Genomic DNA, 23,358 nt, shown 5'->3' with positions numbered 1-23,358 from the left:
GTGTGGTTTCTTTAATTTAGATGTAGGCTACTGTGCCGACATTGTCGTTTAAAAATATGTTTGCCTACCCTGGCGATCGTGTCAAACTCTGCCTATGAATATCGCACGCCTGTTTACAATACAACAATGGTTATGACACAAAATACTGTAAAATAAATAGTCTTCTACATATATCAGGGATATTGTATTTGCGACAGCAGAATGGTGCTTTAACATGGCTCTTGATTGCTGGCAACCTGCGCGCTCTCTGACGTGACTGCCTCTTCGGTGGCCGTCCGGGGGAACGCATGCATGTTCGGTGTCAATGTTTTACAGCATTGGCAATTTTATTACAATACAAAATACAACTTATAGGAATTGTAATTGCTTTATAATTAATTGAGTGTTCGATTGAAATAATATATTGCTTGATATAGTAAAATCAATAAAACATGACTTCTTAATAGTGAATTAGAATTTATAGATATGGTATTTTTCCATAATAATAATAAGATTAACATATATTTCCGATTGTCCAACAATACATTCTTCCAATGCTAGCAAGGGGCTTGTGACTTTGGCCGTTTGCTTTTAATGTGAAATCAGACAGGAAGTCAAATGTACCTTCAGGTTTCATATCAACCTCAATCTAGAAGAAGAGCCTATTATCTCTGTGAAACCTTCGAATTGATGCATATTTAAAGATTTACCCGGAGCAAGTGGCGTGTTCAGTAAGTATTCAACCATTTTCTTGAAATATCGTGTAATAGGCAAGAGCTTTATGCATCATGTAGCCGTTTATTTAAAATGGTCTGCTTGTTGACTGCTAGCCAAACGCAATGTAACGTTAGCTAGTTCGCATTAGCATCGCAGGCCTTACCATTCCGCAGCCTGGGCTCTGTCGCCGGAGCTTCCGGCGACAGTTGCACTTTTTCACGCGTAGAACATGCTTAACATTTCACAAAATGTAAATGTGTTCATTTCAGCTACCAACTTTGAATGCATCTCATGTAGTATGATTTAACTCGAACTGATAAGATAAGATAAAAAGATACTCACTCTATCATCCACATGCATGGGAATTACTTGAAGTCAAATCGGATTTCACTTTGTATTTCTCTGCAGTGAAATGCCACCAAGAATCAGTCCCCAACCGATGCGGTCACCATGCGGTTCACGGATGACAAACATGGAAACGGAGGTGAAGTACATCAATGCAATACAAGTTTAAAAATGAAATATGGTTTCTATCGATGTGGATGGATGGATGGATATAAAGGGTGGAAGTGGGATAATAAATTACAAAACACGTGTCTTAAAGTGATACCATATCTAATTCCTCTCTCCATTAGGTAAGCAGGTCTAAATAATGTGATTTAATTACACTTATTATTGTACTGTAGATTGGTTAAATCAGAGTGTGATTTTGCCCAGTGAGTTTTCTGTCCTACTGTATACAGTAGAATAAACCAAGACCGATTTTTAAGGTCACAGTGAAATCTGACAGCATAAATATGAACTTTACCAAAATAACTGTATTTTGTATGTATTTATTCTGTATTCAATAAGCTACATTAATCTTACTGTCATTTCTACTATAATGATTGACCAGCGTCTCAAAGAGAGGCTATGCTTACACGTATGTCGGTAATTGATGCCAATACCCAAGCATTATACTGTATTTAAGAAACATGATTATAATTGCAAAACTTCTTAGGAAGCCAATTTATGTGTTATTTTCACTCTTCATCTGTTGTGAAGGGCTGAAAATGGAATGTTTTAATTTTCCTGTTCTAATTAAAGATGTCTTTCTTTTTTTTTGCAGGGCGTGGGGTGTTCGCCATAGGTTCATTCTCCAAAGGAGATTTTATAGTGGAATACAGGGGAGATTTGATAAGCGAAGGTGAAGCTCAAAAGAGAAGAATTTATAACCCTGCATGTTCTGGATTTTTGTACGCGTTCAAGTTGGGAGGCAAAACATGGTGGTAAGATTTTAAATTGCACCTTAACTATACTACCTTATACTGAAGTCGTTACACTTGCTTAAACAAAACTAATCCAATAATTACTAATCCGCCGCTGCCGTAGCCTGCTACCAACTACAGGAAAGTATAAACTATGCTGCTGCTGAGACACAAGTCCCTCAAAATGCAATGCAAGGGTTGTTTTATTTCTAACATTAATCTTTCAACACAGACATTTATATGTGTGTAAGGGATAATGTATAGAACGCCGGTCATTATCGGGCAAAGGGCGAACCGGACACCGACGCGAAAGCGGAGGTGTCTTGCTTAGCCGTGAAGGGGCTTATTTTTGCGATAATGACCGGCGACGTTCTATACATTATCCCGCTTATTACACGGCTACTTGCCAAAATTAAAAATAACTTCACACGGTGTGTTTTACAATTATATGTTACCATTGACGCAAACGTTCCACTGAACAGCGCAGCTTAGGCGATATCTAAGTCATTATATATCTATGGAAATGTTCTGCCTGTCATCCCCTGCATTTGGGTCAATCTTCCGGAATCCATTGTGACGTTAACTTATATGCTTACTCAATCAATAACTCATGTAAAACTGTGATCTTGTATGCTAGTAAATGATGTTTTAATGAAAAGTAATAATAATATTTTTTCTATTTTTATTTGTGGTTTTAAAGCATTGACGCCTCGAAGGAAGATGGTTCTTTCGGCCGCCTGGTGAACGATGACCACAGACATCCCAATGCCAGGATGAAGAGAATAGACATTGCAGGAAGCACACACCTCTGTCTTTTTGCTCTCAAAGACATAAAAGATGGTGAAGAAATTGCACATAATTATGGAGGAGAGGACTGCCCATGGCGAAAGCAGGTACGTGTTACAACTAGTGTTAAGGTATATACAATTCAAGAATGTCTTGGAATAACTTAATGATTGATGGTATCTTTGTTTGAAACTATATAAATCAATTTCAATAAATGATCATTTTTTCTATTGTATATTAAAACATTGGATATTCAGGAGGCATCTGAATCAGGGCCAAATGTCACTGTAGTCTGGGACGTTCCCGACGTCCCCACAATACATCTTGTATGGTTTTGTTTCAGTGAAACTTTATGTTAAGTATCTGATAAAGGAGAACGTACAGGTGTGCGAAATGTCCCCACTAGGCATAGTCTATGTGACAGAAGACAGGTTGACAAAGCAGGACAAAATAGAATCCTTTCTCGCTAGTTTGGTGTGTGGGGATGTATTTGACCCAAGAGACATGTCCTTTAGAAAATGTATTAAAAGAATAAAATATTATCCAGTGTTTACATTAAATTGACTGATTTACTTTTTGTATCAAATTGCAGATGACTACATGTGAACCTGAGACGTCCTGTGTGAGCTCCCAGTCTGTGCTCATGTCAGAGCCACAGTGGGATGAAGCTGCCTGGTTAGAGGACACTGGTCAACAGGTAATTCATGTCCATCACTTAATGTTTTCCTCTAGTGTCTTCTAGTTACCTTTGACGTCTTCTGTTGTCTACTTTAAGCAGGTAAATTAAAAGAATCAGATAATTATGAGGGGAATCTATTATGCATCAGGTCTGCCAAACAGTTTCTGTAATGCTTGTATAAGGCTAATGATTAAGGGATATGTAGGACACATCTAAACCGTGTTGAGTAATTTTCCCGGTGCAAAATGTCGCTGTAGTGTGGGACATTCACGACGTCCCCATCATGCACCTTTAATGGTTTTGTTTCAGTGTAATGTTACGTTAAGTATCTGATAACAGAGAACGTACAGGTGTGTGAAATGTCCCCACTCAGCAGGGTTTATTCAAGATGAGTGAAATGTCCCCACTAGGCATAGTCTATGTGACAGCAGACAGAGGTTGACAAAGCAGGACAAAATATGAGAGTAGAATTCCTTCTCACTAGTCTGGTGTGTGGGCATGTATTTGACCCAAGAGGAGGTAGAACATTTATTAAAAGAATAAAATATTATCCAGTGTTTACATTAAATTGACTGATTTACTTTTTGTATCAAATTGCAGATGACTACATGTGAACCTGAGACGTCCTGTGTGAGCTCCCAGTCTGTGCTCATGTCAGAGCCACAGTGGGATGAAGCTGCCTGGTTAGAGGACACTGGTCAACAGGTAATTCATGTCCATCACTTAATGTTTTCCTCTAGTGTCTTCTAGTTACCTTTGACGTCTTCTGTTGTCTACTTTAAGCAGGTAAATTAAAAGAATCAGATAATTATGAGGGGAATCTATTATGCATCAGGTCTGCCAAACAGTTTCTGTAATGCTTGTATAAGGCTAATGATTAAGGGATATGTAGGACACATCTAAACCGTGTTGAGTAATTTTCCCGGGGCAAAATGTCGCTGTAGTGTGGGACATTCACGACGTCCCCAATGCACCTTTAATGGTTTTGTTTCAGTGTAATGTTACGTTAAGTATCTGATAACAGAGAACGTACAGGTGTGTGAAATGTCCCCACTCAGCAGGGTTTATTCAAGATGAGTGAAATGTCCCCACTAGGCATAGTCTATGTGACAGCAGACAGAGGTTGACAAAGCAGGACAAAATATGAGAGTAGAATTCCTTCTCACTAGTCTGGTGTGTGGGCATGTATTTGACCCAAGAGGTAGAACATTTATTAAAAGAATAAAATATTATCCAGTGTTTACATTAAATTGACTGATTTACTTTTTGTATCAAATTGCAGATGACTACATGTGAACCTGAGACGTCCTGTGTGAGCTCCCAGTCTGTGCTCATGTCAGAGCCACAGTGGGATGAAGCTGCCTGGTTAGAGGACACTGGTCAACAGGTAATTCATGTCCATCACTTAATGTTTTCCTCTAGTGTCTTCTAGTTACCTTTGACGTCTTCTGTTGTCTACTTTAAGCAGGTAAATTAAAAGAATCAGATAATTATGAGGGGAATCTATTATGCATCAGGTCTGCCAAACAGTTTCTGTAATGCTTGTATAAGGCTAATGATTAAGGGATATGTAGGACACATCTAAACCGTGTTGAGTAATTTTCCCGGTGCAAAATGTCGCTGTAGTGTGGGACATTCACGACGTCCCCACAATGCACCTTTATGGTTTTGTTTCAGTGTAATGTTACGTTAAGTATCTGATAACAGAGAACGTACAGGTGTGTGAAATGTCCCCACTCAGCAGGGTTTATTCAAGATGAGTGAAATGTCCCCACTAGGCATAGTCTATGTGACAGCAGACAGAGGTTGACAAAGCAGGACAAAATATGAGAGTAGAATTCCTTCTCACTAGTCTGGTGTGTGGGCATGTATTTGACCCAAGAGGAGGTAGAACATTTATTAAAAGAATAAAATATTATCCAGTGTTTACATTAAATTGACTGATTTACTTTTTGTATCAAATTGCAGATGACTACATGTGAACCTGAGACGTCCTGTGTGAGCTCCCAGTCTGTGCTCATGTCAGAGCCACAGTGGGATGAAGCTGCCTGGTTAGAGGACACTGGTCAACAGGTAATTCATGTCCATCACTTAATGTTTTCCTCTAGTGTCTTCTAGTTACCTTTGACGTCTTCTGTTGTCTACTTTAAGCAGGTAAATTAAAAGAATCAGATAATTATGAGGGGAATCTATTATGCATCAGGTCTGCCAAACAGTTTCTGTAATGCTTGTATAAGGCTAATGATTAAGGGATATGTAGGACACATCTAAACCGTGTTGAGTAATTTTCCCGGGCAAAATGTCGCTGTAGTGTGGGACATTCACGACGTCCCCATCATGCACCTTTAATGGTTTTGTTTCAGTGTAATGTTACGTTAAGTATCTGATAACAGAGAACGTACAGGTGTGTGAAATGTCCCCACTCAGCAGGGTTTATTCAAGATGAGTGAAATGTCCCCACTAGGCATAGTCTATGTGACAGCAGACAGAGGTTGACAAAGCAGGACAAAATATGAGAGTAGAATTCCTTCTCACTAGTCTGGTGTGTGGGCATGTATTTGACCCAAGAGGTAGAACATTTATTAAAAGAATAAAATATTATCCAGTGTTTACATTAAATTGACTGATTTACTTTTTGTATCAAATTGCAGATGACTACATGTGAACCTGAGACGTCCTGTGTGAGCTCCCAGTCTGTGCTCATGTCAGAGCCACAGTGGGATGAAGCTGCCTGGTTAGAGGACACTGGTCAACAGGTAATTCATGTCCATCACTTAATGTTTTCCTCTAGTGTCTTCTAGTTACCTTTGACGTCTTCTGTTGTCTACTTTAAGCAGGTAAATTAAAAGAATCCGATAATTATGAGGGGAATCTATTATACATCAGGTCTGCCAAACAGTTTTCTGTAATGCTTGTATAAGGCTAATGATTAAGGGATATGTTGGACACATCTAAACCTTGTTGAGTAATTTTCCCGGGGCAAAATGTCGCTGTAGTGTGGGACATTCACGACGTCCCCACAATGCACCTTTTATGGTTTTGTTTCAGTGTAATGTTATGTTAAGTCTGATAACCGAGAACGTACAGGTGTGTGAAATGTCCCCACTCAGCAGGGTTTATTCAAGATGTGTGAAATGTCCCCACTACGCATAGTCTATTTGACAGCAGACAGAGGTTGACAAAGCAGGACAAAATATGACGCTAGAATTCTTTCTCACTAGTCTGCTGTGTTGGCATGTATTTGACCCAAGAGACATGTCCTTTAGAAAATGTCTTAAAATAATATAATATTATGCAGTGTTTACATGAAATTGACTGATTTACTTTTTGTATCAAATTGCAGATGACTACATGGGAACCTGACACGCACTGTGTGAGCTCCCAGCCTGTGCTCATGTCAGAGCCAAAGTGGGATGAAGCTGCCTGGTTAGAGGACACTGGTCACCAGGTAATTCATATCCATCACCTAATAATTACCTCTAGTGTCTTATAGTCACCTTTGACATCTGCTCTCGTTTTCTTTAAACAGGTAAATTAATTAAATTTGATAATTATAAGGGGAATCTATTATGCATCAGGTCTGCCAAACTGTTTTCTCTAATGCTTGTATAAGGCTAATGATTAAGGGATATGTAGGACACATCTAAACCTTGATGAGTAATTTTCCCGGGGCAAAATGTCGCTGTAGTCTGGGACGTTCACGACGTCCCCACAATGCACCTTTTATGGTTTGGTTTCAGTGTAATGTTACGTTAAGTATCTGATAACGGAGAACGTACAGGTGTGTGAAATGTCCCCACTCAGCAGGGTTTATTCAAGATGAGTGAAATGTCCCCACTAGGCATAGTCTATTTGACAAAGCAGGACAAAATATGACAGTAGAATTCCTTCTCAGGCAACTAATGGTGTGTGGGCATGTATTTGACCCAAGAGACTTGCAGCATTGTTTTGTGTTTGTTTTTGGTCTGCATTGTTCTAGCAAATTTGACATATCTTTTTAAAAATATTATATATTAATGAATTTCATACAATCATCAGAAGAGGAAACTGTTGGAGGCACGGAGGGGGAATCAAATCCCAGCAAAACAGAGACGCAAACTGCCACCAGCAGAAGATGGAGCATCTTCTACAGTCTGTGCTGTGAGCCATGTTCTTCCAAAGGTGAATTTTTACACTTTTTGATTTATATATCGGAGTAACGTAATTTATTGGACAACGTAATGTTGTAGAGTACAAATTTGAGGTTATATAAGTCAAAATGAAAACATTTTTATGAGGGAGTGTCAATCTTCCCAGCTCTCTAGTCTGGTTGTACGTCAGCAGATACTTCTATAGGATTTGCCAGGTGGCATTAGGGTGAACAGACTGTGACTGGGGTAGATAGTATCTTTGGGCGTTGTGCGACACCTCACTTTGCTGATGCAATCAGTATATGCTGGATTCACTCTTAGTTTGGGACAACAACACAATGTGCCCTATTTTAAACGGTCTGAAACGCAAGTGGGAAGCGCAAAGCGCAAGTAGCTATGTGGGCAGTTCTACGGCGCTATCGCTATTTACAGGCGGATAAATGACACTTTGCGTCGCGGCGCAAGTGTCAAAGGGTTGGTTCTGAAGCAGCCTAGTTACCCGTAGGTGTGGTTTGGGCGTAACGGCCAACAAACCAATGAGTGCAGCGTCCCATCCCCTTTAAGAGCCATGAGCGCATTTGAATCGTACGAGTTGATATTTTGACAGCGCGTCTGCAGTCTCCGATGAGACAGATCCACATGAATTTCAAACTTGCAAATGGCTCAGTTTATTGCCAAATAATATGGCCTAATTCCACATGAATAAGGGGTTTGCTTCCCAACTTCAGAAATGCGCTGAGTCCTCAATAAATTTCGGCCAAGAAAACGTATAATGATATAACATATGTTTATGCCGGTACCTGTTGGTCTATTTAATGAATGTACGCAATCATTATAAACTTTGTTTCGTTATCAGTATTATGCTATCCGTAATATGCATGTGTCCCCCGCGGTAATAGACATTGCCATTGATTGTATTATGCGTTACGTGTTTAGTTTGCGTGTGTTTAAACAGAGCACACACGCGCCCCCGCATTCATTCATTCTTTTTAACACTCCACTCGCGGTAAAACAATGTTATTCACGATCAAATACTCATCAATCCTAAAAGTTATGGGCATGTAGGCCTACAATATGTCAAGAAAATATGTGTTTGCTGTACGGTGTTTGCAGATGCATTGATTTAAAAGTACAACTTATTACCGCTGCATCAGCTGTTCTTTCCCAAATAATTTACCAAGAATGTGCGGCTAGGTAGATGGGCGAAGCAAAGTGTATGCGCGAGGTGCACAAGCAATCCGTATGCATCGCATGCGCATGTATGCATGCGCCCCTTAAAGATCCCATGCCATGCTATTTATGGATGCTTTAATATAGGTATTAGTGGGCCACAAACACAGTATTCAAAGACGTCCCCGAAATTCAGCCGTGGTGCAGAGTTACAGCCACTCCGAAACAGTCGCACATTGAGCTTCCCCCAAAACGCTCTGGTTTCGGTGGGCGTGTCAAGGCAGGTCAAGGAGGGGGGTGGGGGTGTGGCCCTGAGCAGCTTGTAGCCACAGTACAATGCGCTCTGGTTACGGTGGGCGTGTCAAGGCAGGTCAAGGAGGGGGGTGGGGGTGTGGCCCTGATCAGCTTGTAGCCACAGTACCATGCGCTCTGTTTACGGTGGATGTATCGCAATGGCTCGTTGAAACCCATATTATACATAGATATCTATATAATATATATAATATAATATAATATATAATGTATATTATCACCTGGCCCCGAGCAGCCCACGGTACCATGCGCTCTGTTTACGGTGGATGTATCGCAATGGCTCTTAGAAACCCATATTATACATAGATATCTATATCATATAATCTATAATATATATTATCACCTGGCCGTGAGCAGCTTGTAGCCACGGTACCATGCGCTCTGTTTACGGTAGATGTATCGCAATGGCTCTTAGAAACCCATTGTATACATCGATATCTATATCATAATATATATTATCACGGCCAAAAGCTGTGTGAGCCTCCAGACGATAGGCTATTATGAATCTCAAACGACCGCGTCTTCTGAATTGGGGGAAAGGAACTTTGGCTTTGACTCCCTGAAGTAGGCATGAACCACAACATGGAGGAGAAAGGGATTGTTGACCGCGGTCGTCTCCCGCCGGAGCCTCGCTGCCGATGGACCACCGCTTCAGGAGGCGGTGATTAGCGCTGACCGCTGCCGAGGCGGCGGGAAGCAGGGCTCAAGCGGGATACATTCGCGGCCAACAATCCCCTTCTCCTCCATGTCGTGGTTCATGTACTTCAGGGATTCAAAGCCAAAGTTCCTTTCCCCCAATTCATTCTCAACCATGGCTGAGATAACCCCCACTACGAGTCTCGTTGTAGAAATACCAGAGACGAGAGTCCGACGTGTAATGCGCCATCACACCAACAGCAGAACGGTTATCCAAATAACAAGGAAGTGTACAACACTTGCGTTACAGTCCTGGGGCTCTACATCTAAATAATATCATATAATACATAGATATCTATATCAAATAATACATATTATCACGGCCAAAAGCTGTGTGCACCTCCAGACGATATAATGAATCGCAAAGGACTTCGTCGGGTTCTCCGACGTCTCTGGTTCTTCCACTTCCACATCAATCTGTAGTAGACAGAACCGCGCGCTGCCTGCGGCCTGCTGCCGGCGCAAGGCACCACCGCCCGGCTGCCCGCTGCCGGGCGGTGGTGCCTCGCGGCAACCGGCGGCAGGCAGCATGTCGCAGTTCATGTACTTCGATGTCGTTCTGCCATTGCATTCAAAATTCTGTAACTAGCCTGTTACTACGAACTAAGCAACTACAATACACGTATTAGCATTTAGCACTAGCTCAATCACGACTCCTTCAGAATTCTTGTGGGTGGTTACGAACCAACCAAGTGGGCAGGGCCATGAATTATAGTTTGACAACGCTACGTCACAGTGTCGCCTTATCCATATTGGCTCATTTCTTCTGCCTTTTTCCTTTCATTGCCTATTGCATTCAGCAGACAAACTGCATAGATTTCAAACTTACCACAGCTCACAAACTTATTCAGACCTATGTTATTTAACAAACAACAGGAAAAATGTGATTTTAATGGCATGGGCTCTTTAAATAGCATCTGAACAACGCGCCACTGACTTTAAACCAGGTATTTCCTGGTCAGTAGCGCAATGGCATTCAGAAACGGCAAAATACCGTTGGCGCCAGAACCTGCCTCCTCCTTCTGCCGAACCGCCCCTTGGGGCGCATGATCAATCCCTAATTTACCGGCGAGTGGCGGTGGTGGGAAAAGAACGCTCTGCGCCAGTTGTAAACTAGCAGCGACACATGCGCCAGTGACTAAGTCACTTGCGCCGGATGCAAGATAGGGCCCCATGTGATTTAGAAAATACAAATGTTATGTCATAATATTAGTCTCATGTTGTTCAATGTAGGTTCAATTTGTTAAACATCTTGTGCGCTATATAATAATTGCAAACTTATTTTCTGCTGCTTTTATAGTGGATCTAACAGGATGTAGATATCTCTTGACTTAAGACTGAAGTTTCCTGTATATTCTTTTGAAGGCTGCAGGAATCGGTCTGTTTCTTTTCTTTGTAAACTGACTCGATTGCAGCTTTTCTGCACCACCGCCTGGTCTCGTCTGCTTTCTAGGTGAGGCGTAGTTCCTCTTGCGTGTTTCAACTAACCTATTTGTTTGTCCCTGTGATGACGTTAATTTTCATGGCTACTTGGATGCATGTTAATGCAGGAGTCAACCAACAGACTGAGAGTGGAACACTCCAATCAATCATTTTTTTATAGCACCTTTCATACAGTTAGTGCAGTTCAAAGTGCTTCACAGATGGCTGAGAAAGCAGATAATAGGACATATATTAATTGAAGATGAAAGAAAGATTGCAGACAAAGGAATTATGACAAGAAAATTATAATGTTAAATAAGAAAAAGAAAGCTGCCATAATATCGAAGACATAATGCTACTGTTGCTAAAAAACAAAAATAAGGAATTAATATTATAGTCTCTAAATGAAAGTGTGTGGCATGTAATACAATAAAAAGTTTTTAGTTGACACTTTACAATAAGGTGTACTAATGAGCAGATCACTGAGGATTGTTGATGCAGGACATGAAACTTATAGGAACTGTATCTCCTTCCTGATACTTTCATGTAAACATCTGTTTTTCTACTCATTTACAGGAAAGGCTCCACTCAAAAGGGAACCATGGCAGCCAGCAGAGATAAAGGCCGTCGAGAGGCACATAAAGGCTTTAATACATGCTTGCACTGTGCCAAAAATGTCTAACTAAACTAAATCTGTAGGTGGCGAAGAAGTTAAAGCTGCGTCACGCTTTGAACTAAACACTTTTTCCATCTAGTGTCGACTGGGTTTTTGGATTGTCGGTGCCATTAAAGTAGCATTAATAATCGTCGTAATAATCCTAACGATTATTAATGCTACTTTAACGGCATAGACATTCCAAAAACCCAGTCGACACTAGATGGAAAAAGTGTATAGAACAAAACGTGATGCAGCTTCCCTTTTTTTCTTCGCAACCTACAGACTTTGTTATGTACGATTATTCAAACACGCCATGTTATTTAATATAGACATTTGACCGAGGGAAACGGAGCCTCAGAGGTCGAACTTATTCTCTCGAGGTCTATGTGACTTCCATTTATATTGTGACTATTCTGTATCTTGATGCCTCTTCCTGGCCCACAAGGATACACCAGCAGGTTCTGACATGTATTAACCGCACTCTGATGGCTCGAGTCTGTGCGTGATGTGTGTCTATGCTAATGTATGTATGTGCTGGTATACTTTTAAAAATAAAGTATCAATGCATCTAATTCTCCATCCGTCTCTGGTGCTATTTACTGTGGACCCACACCTGTTTGGGAGATCCCTCCCATGTGTGAGGGTGGCATCGATGGTGTTGGTAAAATAAAAACCCATACACACACATAGTGCACGGTAATATCATGAAATAAGTTGGTATCACGCCACATATAGATGGTGGATGGCCAAGAGGAACATTTGCAGAGGGCATGGCCGCCCCTGGTTCCAGGGGCTCTCGGAAATTGAGAGGTTAAAACACCTTGGCCCTCTGGCTATACTCTATATACTCTCCTCGGGCTATATATATTTATGTACAATCAGGTCCCCATTAGTCACCAAATAATCTGTGTGAAATATTCTAATTTATGTAAATGATGTCCCCTGAAAGCATGTTTACTGGTTCTTTCCGGAAGTCCCCATAAAGCCTGGTTAAACCATCACAAAACTCTGAAACATCATTTCAGAGTTTTGAAGTTGTGTATAGGTTAACTAAGCTATGGCAAGTTTACTGAATTTTTTTCAGCTCTCTACAACCTCTGGAAAGGGTGGTCCTCACAAGTGATGATTATAAAGGTCGTCCTCATGAGTGATGAAAACCAGTATGTGTGTGTGTGTGTGTGTGTGTGTGTGTGTGTGTGTGTGTGTGTGTGTGCGGCCACGTGGACAGTGTCTAGAGAAGGGAGATGAGTTTCCGCCTCTGATTCCATTCCTAGGGCTGGGCTCTGCACTCCTTTTCCGCGGGAGAAAAAATCCAATAGAAATGCAATCATGATCAGTTAGGGTCCGGACCAGGCAGCGCGCGCACACACACACACACACACACACACACACACACACACACACACACACACACACACACACACACACACACACACACACACACACACACACACACACACACACACACATATATATATATATAAAAAAATACACACATAACCTAAGCACAGACAAACACACATACACACACAAACACGTTCACCTCCTGTAAAAAAAACGTGTCCGTTCCATACATCCCACTACAGCAAGGGAGCCATGCAGAAAATTGTTTTGGACAGGGTGATGAGGAGGAAAGGGGGCCAGGATTTTTTAATTTACATTTTTAATGTAAAATATCATTCAAATGGGGGAAAGTTAGGCATCTCATTATCCCGTTGCTTTATTACACACATGGCACATCAATCTCAATGCTTTGTCCTGGAATCCACCACACAACTGCCCCCGCACACAAGCGCACACACATACACACACACAGGCACAGACGCATACACGCACACACTCAAACACAAACAAACACACGTGGATCTACACAGGGTTGCATGAAGCACACGAAGGGCCTTCCAGACATAATCAGCCATTTAGAAATGAGACTTTGGCTCAGACATCATAAATCTATGGCGGAACAATCTACTACCTCCTCCAGACATCATCAATCTAACCACAGATAATCTGCCTCCGCTGGTTCCCCCACATTAGGCTGTCACGCTCGTGGCAGTAAACAAGGGTCACTTTGGCAGAACTTTAGGAAGGGGCTGGACTAGAGGCCCATCGCTCTCGTCAGCTCGCGTCAGCTCGCGTCTAGGGGGTGAGTTTAGGATTAGTTTGGTCGCCGCTTCGTGATCCTGAGTTGACATTGGACTGCTGCTGATCCGCGGGTTATCAGTGGAACTAGTTTTCCCGTGGCTTACAGGGGGAGGCCCTCGTCCTACCGCTCTTAAACAGTGGTTTGGCTCAACCCGAATCGGCACCCGCTACCCTTCCTGCCTCTGGCCGCGCCTTTTGAGGTCAATGACGATGATGTCATCCACAATACAGTGTGTGTGTGTGTGTGTGTGTGTGTGTGTGTGTGTGTGTGTGTGTGTGTGTGTGTGTGTGTGTGTGTGTGTGTGTGTGTGTGTGTGTGTGTGTGTGTGAGTTACCCCCCCGGGTTCTTGGTGGCCTGCTGGTGTCATAACTGATCAGTGTCAAGCATCAGTCCAACAAACTCTGATGACCAATCACCTGCAGGATAACTGGTGGGTATGCACGCGCACACACACACACACACACACACACACACACACACACACACACACACACACACACACACACACACACACACACACACACACACACACACACACACACACACACACAGGAGGAGCAGCAAAGTTAAAGATAGACAATTAATATATGTGTGTGCCAATGTTTATTAATGAGAGAGAGAGAGAGAGAGAGAGAGAGAGAGATAGAGAGAGAGAGAGAGAGAGAGAGACAGACGGAGAGAGAGAGAGGCAGAGAGAGAGGCAGAGAGAGAGACAGAGAGAGAGAGAGACAGAGACAGAGAGAGACAGAGACAGAGACAGAGAGAGAGAGAGAGAGAGGCAGAGAGAGAGATGTGTGCATCCATATGGGGCTGAATGTATGTGAAACCATCTGTGAAGTCTCCCTCTGCCCCAGCAGGATAACTGCTGGGAGGAAGGGTTGCGGTGTAATTGTGTTTGTGTGTGCGATGTGAAGGATGTGCATGTCCTTATGATTGTTTAAGTGGAAGACAAGAGATTCCCACCGTGGCAAATGAAGAACCGACGCGGAAAATCCAACGACGGTGGAACGAATTCAGATAACTATTGATATTCGCACACATCTCACGAGATGCAATGTTACACATTCAAACATTCAAAGTGCAATTGAGAATTCATCTGCTCGTCGACTCTCTCATCCACATACTCCAAATGGGAGGTCTGAAATCACAAGTCAGGATGAGTCCCTTTTTCGCGCATCGATTGCGGCGCCACAGAGTGTACTTCTCTGAGCATCGCAGGGTTTTAACAAAGTGAGGAAGACCCTGTCGGAAGGGGGAGGAGGCGCACACTGGCTTCACCCCGGCTGCCTCCCCGGCGCTTCCTCTCTCCTCACGCCGCTCTTTGTCCTCCCTTGGCCCCCCCGTTCGCTTTAAAGGCTGAGACTGCACCGTCAGAGCCTGATCGCTACCGAGTCTGCACACACACGCGCACGCAAGCATGCACATACGTGCACACTGTTTCCATTGTGCCGCAGCAAAAGCTGCACTCTTAGAAGTCTGTCTGTCAAAATGAAATTGCGAGGCGCAATTTCCGACATGACTATGGATGCATTGAGAAAATTCATTTCTACAATCAGCCCACAAGCAGGTGAAATATTTGGAAGGGTGGTGTTTTGTGCCAGTGCGTCCCTGTGTGAGTGTGTGTGTATGTGTTTGTGTGTGTGTGTGAAGGAGCATAGGTGAGTGTATGTGTTCATGTGTGTGTGTGTGTGTATGAGAGTGACTGTGTGTGTGAGAGAGTTAGTGAGTGTGTTTGTGAGAGTTAGCGTGTGTGTGTGTATGTGTGTGCATGTGTCTGTATGTGTGCGAGTGTCTGTGTGTGTAGAAAGCGGACAGGCTTTGGTCTTTTAATCAGTCGATCATTATCTCCTCCGACGGTTTTGTTGCTGAGCCTGTTGTTGTGTGGTTCCCCCCGCTGCCACCATTCCCTCCCAGAATATCCCATTCCTTTGTTTCGTTAGAAACTCTGAAAACAGTCTCCTTTTACTGTGACCTACACTACCATCCCCAACCGAGACACAAAAAGACATGCTTTCAAAGCCAGCCAAAACCGTGAGCCACACAAAGGCTCTTTATCATTGCATGTGCAGAGACCGACACACACGCACGCATGCGCACACACGCATGCACACACAGACACACACGCTTAATAAGTGTTTGTGCAGGAGGCACCAGGCCTTTAACACACCAACGGGGGGCGGGGGGGGTTCAATCATGCTATTTGTTCCCAGCAGACTAATACTTCTGAAGCGTATATATACCCGATCGATGCATCCTTCCATACCATTGATGTATATTTGCTGAGCTGCGGCACATCAATATTTCTTCTGGCCTGAGTATTCCAGGCATTTCCCCCCCCCTCACGGTGCTATGTTATTCCAGCTACGAAGATACGGTACGGATCTACAAAAAAATAGGAAATAAATGAGTTCTCGCTTCGCACCGAATGCACACACAGATGACACTGTCTTTAACCCTGCAGGAAATGATGTTTCCCTCCCGCTAGTTGTCTCGTTTTTTCCGCACTAAGCACATGGCTTGTGGCCCCCTCTGCATTTCGCCGGCTCTTTGAAATCCACATATTTACAGTCTTTCATTTGTCATTTGCTTTGCGTCGCTTTCCGGCAGCGATTGAACAATTACCGGCCGGCGGCAACAATGACGGACACACGCGCCACATAATGGTCCCTTCCCTTCTCACAGAGATACAGAACAAATGTTTGGTGACAGTGCTTCAAATCACTTCAAAAGGGACGTTGATTGGCCACCACAGGGAGCTGAACGACCACTCGGGTGACCGCTCGCGATAAGGGGGTTACGGTAAGCCAGACACACACACACACGCACCACACACACACACAAAAAAAAAGAGTGAGTGAATGACAGACGGACAGACGAGTGGCCCCTCCATGTTAATTAACTCGGTAGAGCTGTAATCGGGCTGAGCAGTGTGCTGTTCTCTATGATGAAATGCTTGCTTTGTTGACCAGTAGGATTATGGCTGTTTTTGTTCCTCCGCTTTTTTTTTTATTCATTCAGGGGGCGGATGTGCACCTCAAAAAGCTCCCTCCATTAATTTCGCTCTTCCTCCCTCTCTCTCCCTCTCTCTCTCTCTCTCACCCTCCCTCCATCACTCTGCATCCTCCCCGCCTTCTCCCGTCTCTCTCTCTGTGTTTCTCTCTTCCTCCCTCCGCCTCTCGCTCTCACTCACTCTCCGCCTCCTCTCACACACTGCTCTCCCTCTATTAAACTTTCGTCCATCCCTCCCTCTCTCTCCGTCTCGCTCTCTCTCCAACCTCAATCTCGCCCTCTCTTTGTATGTCTCTCTCTCTCTCTCTCTCTCTCTCTCTCGTTCTTTTCTCCATCACTCCCCATCCCCGCTCTCCGTCTCTCCCCATCTCCCTCTCTCTCTATCTCCCTGGCGCTCTCTATAATATTTCCATTCCTCCTCCCCCCCTTCCACCTATATTTCCTCCTATTCTGCAGGAGCCCACCTGGAGTGGGACCGTAGCAGCTGGAAGGACAGATGCAGATGTACCCCCAAACGGTTGCATCCTCCTCCTCCTCCTCCTCCTCCTCAACAACATCCCCCATGAGCTCTGGTGGAAGAGGATGCATCTGTCCCCTGGGACCATTTCCTTTGAGGCTTCTCTCCTTACTCCCCCCCCCCCCCCCTCCTCCTCCTCACTGTGTCCTCCCCGCGACGCCAGTCTACTGCGCTGCGTTTGCGGTCTCAACGGCCACACTGCAGTGTTCTCCATATGTGTGTATCCCCATGCATTTTGTATTTATTTGGTATTTCCAACGGGAGCAATAGTGTACGCCGACAATAACAAATCATCTTGTTAATATGTATGTCAGTTCAGGAGGTCTGTCTATCTATCCAACCTCTCTCCCGCTCTCTTTCTTTCCCAGTCTCATATACCCAATATATCTACGTATCTCTCTCTCTCTCTTGCTCTCTCTCTCTTCCCTGCTTGCCCCCTTCTCTCTCTCTCTCTCTCTCTCTCTCTCTCTCTCTCTCTCTCTCTCTCTCTCTCTCTCTCTCTCTCTCTCTCTCTCTCTCTCTCTCTCTCTCCTCTCTCTCTCCTCTCTCTCTCTCTCTCTCTCTCTCTCTCTCTCTCTCTCTCTCTCTCTCTCTCTCTCTGGTGGGGCATAGTAATCCCATTAGGATCAATATTCCGGGCGAGCGAGCATCCTTTCACTGCAGCAATTACAAACCTTTAGAGACATAACAGAGAGCATTTCTTCACAGCTTAGGCCATCAATCAACTATTTAGCTTCGGAGGCAGCGGACAGAATGTGTTTGTGTGTGTGTGTACGTGTATGCCGGCGTGCGTACGTGCGCGCCTGTGTGTGTACGTGTTTGACTGCAGGCGTGTGCCCGCTCGTTTGCTGAATGATGCAGTGTTGTACAGTCTTGCCTGCTAAAATGATTTTTTTGTGCCGGTATAGATCCTATCATGGGCCATAGGAACAGCAGCAGAGAGCTCTCTAATGCACGCTTTCCATCTTGCGTCGGTGCAACAAGATGCTATCATGGCCCTTAAGAAGGTACAATTAGTATTGTCCACGGCGGGCTCCAATACACATGGTGTTCAGTTCAGCTGGGGGTCCATAATGCATGCCTTTAATATCTGCACCCCTTAACCCCTGGACCAGCATGCCCAAGACGACCGCCAATACATCTAAAGATCAGAAAGTATCAGAAATACACGCAGTGTTCAGTGTAAGCACGCACGCACGCACGCACGCACGCACGCACGCACGCACGCACGCACGCACATACACGCACGCAGAACAGCCCGTGCACTGTGCCCGTGAAAACCCTGCAGGCCACTTCTTCTGTATGACTTGATTCATATGTGAGGGTGCAATGCATATGCTACCACATTTAGCCCTCTTTGATGTAGCTTTCTAATCAGCACTGAAGTATAAGCTAAAATTAACGATAATTTTGCTTAAAGAATTCGGGCTAAAATGAAAATATGCCCTATTTTTTTTTTTTAGGCAGTATAAAGAGAGGTGTTGTCGTTTTCAACACTGATTCCTTTCCTCCCGCGCTCTGCTCTTCACCCCCCCCCCCCCCCCCCCCCCCCGCCCCCCCTCCTCTCGCTCTGCCTCTAATGAGGTGGCGTGACTGGCAGCACTGGCGAGGGCAAATCACCTCTCATCTTGTCAGCTCTACGGCCACTCGTGGCCCTCAATGTCACGGGGCTCCTCTTCGCCTGGAGGCCCCTTGACTTCCATCTATCCGCCTGCACCGCGAGCCGCCATTACCCCGTCAGACTCCACTCCCTCCGAACCACCCCCCCCCCCCCCCACACACACACACACACACACACACACACACCCCCCGTCATCTGGCAGCACTCAGCTGCCCGGACAGAGGCCGCCTCGGCTGGGTCTAATCTGCAGACGCAGTGGGTGGCTTCTGGGAGACGCCGTGGCCGCACACCTCCCAAGGAGAGGCCTCGTGGAAAAAAAGACTGTTATTCAATGTTTCAAAAGCAATGTGTGCCTTCGTGAATATACCCCAAAGTTGTGCACATGAAATTGTTTGCGGATATCAGGGGGGATGAATCTGTGCTTTAGCGTAAGGGGTAGGTAGGGAGTGTCCACGTAGACTGGCCTTGTGTGTGTGCAGAAAGTGTGTGTTGCGGGTGTGTGTGTCGTCGTATTGGGGTGAATAACTGACTAGTCAAAGAGACACACACACAGATATAGAGAGAGAGATCGAGAAGCGCACACAGACACAGAGCGAGATAGAGAGACAGACAGAGATAGAGGGAAACTCAGACAGAAACACATAACTGTAGAGAGAGAAACACGGAGACAGAGAAAGATAGAGAGACAGTAACACTGAGAGATAAATAGAGAGAGCGAGCAGGAGCGTCAAACCCATAAAGACTGCAGATATACGGTATAGACTCATTTAGGCATCGGAAAGCATTGATAGCGGCGGGAAATAAGGCAGATCCAAATGCCTGGCTATATTTATTGATGATGCGGAGCTGCGCTGAGATAGCCGGTGGCTGTATCGTCAAAATGATTGTTCTAATTCTTTTGCCATGAAAGAAAATTCAATTAGACTATCATTAGGACAGCCCAATGATGAGGCTGTGTTTGTCGTTAACGGCACATTATTTGATTCTTCATTTAACAGGCAGCGCCTCATTTACCGAAAATCCGTTTAACAAATGCTTGAAAAAAAAAGTTTTCACTTAGTGGTGGGGGATTTGGGGTACGGGTGGAATCAGACCTTCGTCGTATCATCCTGTACAGTAATGAGCAATGAGGGGTTTATCCCAGATGCTCAATTTGAGTTTCCTGAGGAGTGACGCACTGGGTGTACCCAAGAAGTTCTTAAAACAAGAACGAAAAGTCTCGTTCTGTCTGATCCTATTTCGATCACTGAGCGGAAAAAGCGCATAAAAAATGAGTTTCAAGTGGAGATAAATATTACATATTTTGCTTTAAGGGTAAAGGTGAGGAAAAGTGTGGAGGAACACTAAAGGAATGAAAACAAAACGAGTCGGGATCTTTCACCGGAGAGGCACGTCTTGGGGAGTGAAGAAGCGAGAACGGTGCGGTGGGACTCAACGCGGTACAGGATCAACGGCTACATCCCTTTCAGGAAGTTGGTGCCATAAGGCCCTGAGCCTACAGCCCGACTCCCGATTCCAAGAGGAATGTTTTTTTTTTTACCGAACCAAGTTCCAGCGGGGAACAGATTGCACCCCATCGGGCCAGGGACTACATGTGCTGCCATTCATTCTTTAAAATCCCTCTAAATCTCTGGCCACCCCTTAAGAATGAACATAGTATACCATGGGCGCAATGGGATGCCACTGGGACCACGGCTTGGCGTTGTATGCGTGTCCAACCCCCCCCCCCCCCCCACTCACCAGTCCCAGTACTGCTAGCTACACCAGATGCCATCACAGCGAGATTCTCTCCGTTGTGTCTCCATTGTCCCCGTTTTATGGTGCGCAAACTTACGCCCACGCACAGCCAGGCATAGCCACGCACACTAGCCCACACATACACACACACACACACAGACAAACAGACACACTTCTGGTCCCCATGGTAATCACCCACTCGTGCCTCTTAGAACCCAAGAGAGAGAGATCACAGGCTAACAAGGGACCCATACATGAAAACAGAATGTTGGAAGGAGCGTCGCGAGAAGAGAAGAAATGGCAGAGTAGAGGACACCATCTTCCCGTCAGGATCCAACCGCACATATTTTCATATTTGCTCATAGACTCGCTCCCGGAGGACTGGCGCACGCCAAAGCCCAAAGTCCTCCCCCGTCTGTTTGCTCAGAGTTTCAAGACAGGAGACAGAATCAACCTCATTACAGTCAAGAGAAAAATTACCACCTACTCTGACGGCTCACTGAGTGTAATTGCAAACATGCCAGAAATTTCTCTTGAATTCCGTCGGTTGATCCTGACAGAGAGTAAACTTCCCATGGCTTAATGGAGGTGCTTTCATGCTGCCACTAACGACTCTCGTTCTATCCATTCATCCGTCAATAGTCGTATCGATTAATCTAAAATGTGAATTTTCGTATCAAAACGAATACACTTCAGTCAGACGCCTTTGACTGAGAGCCGGAGATAGAGGAAAAACAAATACAGCACTTAGTCATATATTAACCTAAAGCAATATGAGTAATATTAGTACAATATAGTAATATTCCCTATGATCCTTTAACTGAAACTTTTTTATTACATCGATCACAATTACTCAAACGTTATGTAAATGACATTCCTTCCACAAAGAAATATGCTTAAACGTAATGGCAAAAATCTATTCATTAGATGAGCTATACATACCAACGAGCACGAGTCAGTCAACGTGGAATAAACTCTGATTGTAGCCTAAACATGTTCAGATCAACACTCATTTATTAAAATATGCCAGGTTGCAAGCAAACATGTGATTGCGATATGTTTTAATAATGAGCGAATGTAAAAGCCGTCTTAAAATAACGTGATTTGTTTCATGAACACAAATAGACTAAGCCTATTAAGGGACCGGATCACAAAGGACCACGTCTTGTCTCCTGTTGACGAGACCACAGCACCCAAAGTTGAAATACTTCGACTCGTATTCGCCGTAACTTAGGTGAGGAGCATCGGAATAAAGAATCTCAGCACAGGTGGGCTCCCCTATTTGAAACAAGTGGTAAGGTGGGCGGTCTGTTTTCACAAACGCTCTTTGTTATCGGCCCACAGACTTGTGGCCTGTTTTGGCCGTCCACCTTGCAGAATGCCACCTGTATGCTTTCAATGAGGGTGTCCGCGAATGGCGGGAGGCCTCCTGAGATATGCCATCGACATTTTGCACACTGAACAAAGGGCCATTTTTGTTGTTTCTCCAAATTTGAAGTGTTTCATACTTTTGAAGCTTGCGGCCAGTGGGATCCTTCGCACGCAACCTCTTTGGCAACAGATCGCCGCAGCCTCAATGTTAAAAAGAAAATCTGATCCGTGGGTTGTTGAACGCAGCCGATGATGACTAGAGCCCAAAGCGACTGACGTAAGCAGCATTTATGAAGTGATGTTGAGGTAAGAGTTGTAATATAATGAATGGAATTGAACATAAAATACAAAAATGATGACGCGCTATGTCAGTATGAAACAATGACATTGATGCATTTTAATTGTCGATGTCGGCGAAACTGTTAATATCATCATTTGTTTTAATGTCACGTTTTAGGGAAGGAACGCATCACAGAATTCACGGTTCAGTTTATATCACGGTTTTGAGGTCACGGATTTCGGTTCAGTACGTTGCTTTTATTGGTAAAGCAGAGGATGACACAAGGGCCTATAAAAAAAAAGTATAAATATATTTTTATAACATTGTACAATTTATTTAAATTAAATGAGTCTTTTAAAATGAATGTAAACAGATGCTTGGGACACGAAAAAAGGAGTGCAACCAAATTTAAGTCAAAATTGGTATCGTAATTAGAGCGCAATTCTTGTTCTCCGCCACTAACATTTATTAACATACATGCCCCAAACCGTGACTACTAATTTTTGCTTCAACTTTTCCATCCCTAATACATCATCGATATTAAAACAGCTATTTTCATGATTTATCAGCTCTTGTCATCTAATATATTGTTTTTCTTCTCCTTTTGGCAAAATGATAGGGGCCAAACACAAAGGAATCCAACGAAGAGTCACCTTGTGTGGGGAGGCAGTCAACAAGGGGACAAATTGCCGGGCCGATGTCTGATACCCGCACAGTAAGCACATCTGAATAGCCAAAGGAGTGTCTTTTATGAAAGATCTTCCTCTGGACTTTTTACGGTTGTTTACGAGCGAGACGGGCAATAAGGGTCACAGGGTGGTCCCTGAGCAAACCGTCCCAAAGAGATGATATCAGATGGATAACATCCTCAATATCACAAA

At 44.0% G+C, this 23,358-nt stretch overlaps 1 protein-coding gene across 5 annotated transcripts; it reads left to right on the top strand.

Annotated features, from left to right (window-relative positions):
* The first annotated feature begins 1,247 nt into the window (after nt 1-1,247).
* Nucleotides 1,248-12,749, top strand: LOC130374432 (uncharacterized). Of its 5 annotated transcripts, XM_056581209.1 has the most exons (11): nt 1,248-1,964; nt 2,644-2,836; nt 3,322-3,426; nt 4,009-4,113; nt 4,691-4,795; nt 5,377-5,481; nt 6,060-6,164; nt 6,752-6,856; nt 7,447-7,569; nt 11,082-11,169; nt 11,715-12,749. In XM_056581209.1, the coding sequence occupies exons 1-10, from the start codon at nt 1,783-1,785 to the stop codon at nt 11,118-11,120; spliced, it is 1,167 nt and encodes a 388-aa protein (XP_056437184.1). In that variant the 5' UTR covers nt 1,248-1,782; the 3' UTR covers nt 11,121-11,169; nt 11,715-12,749. The 5 variants fall into 5 exon arrangements, with proteins under 5 accessions (XP_056437184.1, XP_056437168.1, XP_056437176.1 ...); XM_056581193.1 differs by lacking the exon at nt 11,082-11,169; XM_056581201.1 differs by having other exon boundaries at nt 11,082-12,749.
* The last annotated feature ends 10,609 nt before the right edge of the window (nt 12,750-23,358 follow it).

Source organism: Gadus chalcogrammus, chromosome 2 (assembly GCF_026213295.1).
Source record: "Gadus chalcogrammus isolate NIFS_2021 chromosome 2, NIFS_Gcha_1.0, whole genome shotgun sequence".
Classification (NCBI taxonomy): Eukaryota; Metazoa; Chordata; class Actinopteri; order Gadiformes; family Gadidae; genus Gadus; species Gadus chalcogrammus.
Note: the sequence above shows the minus strand (reverse complement) of the source record. Positions and strands in the feature narration are given on the sequence as shown.

What these genes read in the sequence shown, in the direction of transcription:
- LOC130374432 (XM_056581193.1), top strand. Translation starts at nt 1,783, where the DNA reads ATGTCTTTCTTTTTTTTTGCAGGGCGTGGGGTGTTCGCCATAGGTTCA. An exon ending in TAGAGGACACTGGTCAACAG is followed by an intron (nt 4,796 to 5,376) that starts GTAATTCATGTC and finishes ATCAAATTGCAG; the next exon opens with ATGACTACATGTGAACCTGA. An exon ending in TGAGCCATGTTCTTCCAAAG is followed by an intron (nt 7,570 to 11,714) that starts GTGAATTTTTAC and finishes ACTCATTTACAG; the next exon opens with GAAAGGCTCCACTCAAAAGG.